At 36.2% G+C, this 5,351-nt stretch overlaps 1 protein-coding gene across 1 annotated transcript; it reads left to right on the top strand.

Annotated features, from left to right (window-relative positions):
* The first annotated feature begins 667 nt into the window (after nucleotides 1-667).
* LOC132603864 (trihelix transcription factor DF1-like) lies at nucleotides 668-4,351 on the top strand. The gene is made up of 2 exons (XM_060317150.1): nucleotides 668-1,455; nucleotides 2,193-4,351. Exons 1-2 carry the CDS (start codon nucleotides 1,166-1,168, stop codon nucleotides 3,853-3,855), a joined length of 1,953 nt encoding a protein of 650 aa, XP_060173133.1. The 5' UTR covers nucleotides 668-1,165; the 3' UTR covers nucleotides 3,856-4,351.
* Nucleotides 4,352-5,351: the final 1,000 nt, after the last annotated feature.

Genomic DNA, 5,351 nt, shown 5'->3' with positions numbered 1-5,351 from the left:
TAGCGGTAATTAATTTGTGGTAATAACTTAATTCCGCTAATTATATTCTAGAATCAATTATTACCGGCAATACCAAACTTTAGCCCTAACAATAAATGCCGCTAAAGGCTTTAGCGACCTTGGATCTAATGGCATTAACCAATTGCTGGTAAATGTTTTTGTGGCAATAACTATTGCCGCTAAAAAGAAAATATATTATCACTAAAAACCTCTTTTGGTGTAGTGTGCGTAGTGCGATTTACCTCTCTAATGTGATTTGCGAGCTATTGCAATTGAGCATTTATTCAGAGTGCACCCGAAGGAGGATAGCGAACTTCTATCGATTCTCCATCTTCAAACAACCTTCAAGGATATTTTGGGAAATACTCATACTTAAACTAATCACGGATTATAAGAAAGAGAGATCTCATATCATTCATCATCAGGTGAAGTAATAAAAAATTAGTCAGATTAGCATCTATGATCTAAAAGGTCAATGGGATTCATGTTAGAGATGCTTGCCTTTTCATATATAATAATCCCCCACCCCCTCGTCTATCTACCCTGGTTACTTCACCCTCTACCCGCCCCCCCCCCCCACCCCCGCCCCGCAACCCAAACAAAGCCCTTTCTTTCTCCTTTTTATTTGCCTTTTTTACAAGTATAGCCAACAGTCACTGAAATCCAAAATGCCCAAAAAGCTAAGATGACCTACTTGAGCCGGTTTTAACTATATTTAGCTGGACAGACAAAAATCAACTTATTATCCTCATCGTCTCTTTCTGCACCTCTTCCTCTTTCTTTTTTTCATCCCACTCCTAAAATACAATTATACATATATCCCTTTTTCTTTATACATAACACACATTATTCAGTATATATTTGTTTTTGAAAACAATTATTTTATATTTATAACAGCTTGAATGAGCTAAAGTGACCACGCTTCTGGTTATCTTGATAATAAAGAAAATAAATTTGCTTTATTTTTTGTCTACACTTTTTCTTTGTATTTTAAAGAGCTGTGAGATTGACAGATAGATCCCACCGAAATAAATTACTAACAAATTCACCCACACCCCATCTTCATAAAAACCCATAGAATTCACCAATCTTTTTTGTTGTTTGATGATTTATTTTTATTTATAAGTTCAGCTCCTCTTTTCTTTTGTTGTTCTTTCAAGAAAAGATGCTTGGTGTTTCCTCAGGTTTAATTACTAGTACTACTAGTACTTCAGGTGCACCACCATCACAGCCACCGCCGCCACAAGAAGCTAATCCAGAAAGTGGTGGAAGCAGTGAGGGTGGCGGTGGCGGAGATGTGACAGTTGGCGGTGGTGGTTTTAATGAAGAAAGGAATTCAGGTGGAAACAGGTGGCCAAGACAAGAAACTTTAGCGTTACTGAGAATTAGATCGGAGATGGATGTTGTTTTTAAAGATTCAAGTCTTAAAGGACCCTTATGGGAAGAAGTTTCCAGGTAACTCAATTATTTTTTGTTCTTTAGCTGGTACTAGTAATCATCATGCATATAATTCACAGTAACAGAATCTTTTTTGAAAAGAAAAAAAAACAGATTTGGTTTTTGAGAACCTAAAAAGATCTGTGGAATTACAATTTCATTGAAGTTAGTAGTAATAGTTTTTTTGGATTAAAAGTGTCATTGGTTTCAGTTCATTTATCAAGAATTCAGCAGTTTTTTAGGAATTCAGTGTCCAGTTTTTTAGCTATTCAGTTTTGTTGTTATGCAATTTTTTGGCTAATTCTAGCAAGAAATTTAGGATGAGTTTCACCAATTTCTGGAAATCCAATTCTCCTTTTCAAACACTTTTTGTGTTTCCTCATTTCTAGGAAATTTAGCAAAGATAAGAATAAATTCTAGTACAAAACCCGGTAGATCTTACATAATCATGACTATAGTTAATTCTTTTTTCTTCTCCTTTTTTTATTTCCATGGAAAAATGTGCTTCTAGTGTTTTTTGGACATTACTTCCCAGTTTTACAGGCCTCTTTCATTTCTTCATCATTGTTAAATCTTCTTAATTACCTTAAGTTTGATTTTATGTAGGTAAATACTAGTATTAGGATTAGTTTTTGTTTTATTAATAAATATATGAGATCAGATAAGACTAGGTGTTAAGTAAGAGCTAGTTTCTGTATGTTTCTTTTTGTCTCTCTTTTTATTCCAATTGTTCCATTGTGAACTATTCTTATCAGGAAATTGGCGGACCTTGGTTATCATAGGAGTGCCAAGAAATGCAAAGAGAAATTTGAGAACGTTTACAAGTATCACAGGAGAACTAAAGATGGTCGTGCTTCTAAAGCAGATGGCAAAACCTATCGGTTCTTTGATCAGTTACAGGCTTTGGAAAACAATCCAGCTTCTCATTCTTTGCCGCCACCTCCATTGGCAGCAACACCACTAACCATGGCAATGCCAATGCGATCGGGAAACACTTCAATTAATCCTCCTCCAGTTCCAATCACGTCACAAAATAATGCTTCATCAACACAAAACAATCAGCCTTTTACTATTACTCAGAATACTGCCGTGACAGCAGCAGCGCCGGCTGTTAGTCATCCTATGGTCACTACGCCCGCGTTGCCACTGTCACAACCACAATCATCACCAGCACCAGTAGTACAGCCGATAACTAACTTGAACCAGATAAATCGGCCTCAAGGTAATACCAATACCGCAAGTTTTCTGTCAAATTCAACTTCATCTTCTTCGACTTCATCAGATGAGGATATACAAAGGCGGCACACGAAGAAGCGGAAATGGAAGGACTTCTTTGAGAGGTTGATAAAGGATGTGATTGAAAAGCAGGAGGAGTTGCAGAAGAAGTTCCTGGAAACGCTTGAGAAGCGCGAGAGGGATAGGCTGATGAGAGAGGAGACATGGAAAGTACAAGAGATGGCGCGATTGAATCGGGAACACGATCTTTTAGTCCAAGAAAGATCAATGGCGGCAGCTAAAGACGCAACAATCATCGCATTCTTGCAAAAGATAACCGAACAGCAAAACACGCCGATCCCAACCAGTACTAATAATACTTCTCCAGCTCAAATGCAATTAAAACTGCCCGAAAAGCCACTGGGCGAGCCGCAAAAGCAAACACAACAACCACCAACACCAGCACCAACAGCTGTCGCGATACCACTACCAATGACAATACATGCCCCAGTACCAACACCGCAACCACCACAACCATTGTCATTACCCATGGTGGTGAAGTCATTTGAAGCTCCAAAAACCGATAATGGTGGGGAGAATTTTTCTTCACCAAGCTCTTCAAGATGGCCAAAAGAAGAAATCGAAGCATTGATTAGTCTTCGAACACGCTTAGATCTGAAGTACCAAGAAAATGGACCAAAAGGACCACTATGGGAGGAAATTTCAGCTGGAATGCGAAAACTCGGGTACAACAGAAATGCCAAGAGATGTAAAGAGAAATGGGAGAACATCAACAAGTACTTCAAGAAGGTTAAAGAAAGCAACAAGAAAAGACCAGAAGATTCCAAGACTTGCCCATATTTCCACCAGCTTGAAGCATTGTACAAGGAAAAAGCCAAGAACGAAGTTGTAGTACCAAATACAGCTGGCTTCGGATTAAGACCCGAAAACAGTAACTCCATGGCTCCAATCATGGCTCAACCAGAACAACAATGGCCACTTCCTCAGCCGCAGCTCCAACAACAGCACGTCCAAGGAACTCACAACGATATTAATCAAGATAATGGAAGTGACAGCATGGATGAGGACGATGATGATATGGAAGAAGATGACGAAGATGGAAATGGTTATGAGATAGTGACAAACAAGCAACCATCATCAATGTCGGCTGCCACCACTGCTGCTGCTACTAGTGCAGTTTGAATAATCATGAAAATAAGACCAGCAATCTCAAATAGAGAAATGAGGAAGCAGTGGCATCAAAGAGTTAACAAAAAAAGATTTGGGAAGTGACTGTGCATTGGGAATGGCAAATGGGTCAACAGATTTTGCAGAGATTTGTCGTATTCAAAAATTCCTGTTGGCGAGAGAACACGGTGACTGCAGTAAAAAAAAAAAAATACCATTTGGAAATGCCAAGTTACACATGTGGATCTTTTTTACATATTTCAATTTTTTTAAAATTACTTTTGGTTTGGTAAGGGTATAGTGTAAGTTTTTCATTTTGGTACAAGTTTAATTTCACTTTCATTATTTATTTATTATTTTGAAAAAAATAAACTTTATTGAGGGATGGGAAGGGAGACAAATAGAATAAATGCAGGGATAATGTAATTTGTACTTTTTTTTTCCTTCTATTTTGTTCATGGGGGTGTACATGTAAGAAAATCGTTACTGCATTTACATTTTTCTTCGATTTTATCCTTTTATTTGAATCATTTAGTGATGTTAAAATTTCTTTTTATAATTGTTTTGCGCAATGATACTAGTTATTTCGGGTGGTGTACATTGAAACTCTTTAGAATAATTAAAAATACATGTGTATCTTCGAAAAATTTACTCAATGGAACAGGATAAAAAAGAGCAAGGACAAAAGAGAATAATTCCCACATACAAATTGTTAGGCAACATTAGAGATATATTACTCAAACAAGTTACAAAAACAGCTCATAGTATATTTTTGTGCATATGATTCCCTCTTTCAAACTAAAAGGACGGAGGGGACAAAATTTAACAAATGGATCGTTCTTCATTATAGCTAGTGACTGTCATGTAACTTTTGGTACTTGATCTACTCTATCACTTGATTCGTTAATTATTTATTTTTGGATTTTTATACCATATAACAGTAGTCCAATAAAACCTACAAAAAAAAAAAAAAAAGAATCATAATCTTTGGATTTTATAATTTTTAGTCAGTATGCAGTGTATAATAAATGATATGTATATGAGCAGTGTGCAACCCTGATTTATACATTTGTTATATACGGTGTTTACACTTGCAACCGCTACAAATTATTACGTTAGATGGGGAAACTTTTAGCCGATTGGCTAAAAATAAGCTTAAAATCGTCATTTTCTTAATTCTTATTTATATTTATTTCTCTGTTTTTCTTTTGTGCATCTCTTATCTTCTTATATAGAATCTATCATTGAGATTTGAATAGAGTAACTTATAAATAGAGTCTTTACCTTGGTGTTTGTACGTACATGTTACAACCCTTTCCTTCTCTCCGTTTTAAAGATATACCCAGCTTTCTCCATCCACCAAAAGAAAAGAAAAAAAAAAGAATCATTTTCCAGTATACCAAAAAAAAATTGCCAAGCCAAAATTATTAGAATCAACCTTGATCATGCATGATCAGCAATAATCTTTAGGGAATATTGTGTTTGTCTTTCTTTTAACCAACACTTAACAT

The sequence above is a fragment of the Lycium barbarum genome, chromosome 7 (assembly GCF_019175385.1).
Source record: "Lycium barbarum isolate Lr01 chromosome 7, ASM1917538v2, whole genome shotgun sequence".
NCBI lineage: Eukaryota > Viridiplantae > Streptophyta > Magnoliopsida > Solanales > Solanaceae > Lycium > Lycium barbarum.
This window is presented reverse-complemented; position numbering and strand designations above follow the sequence as displayed.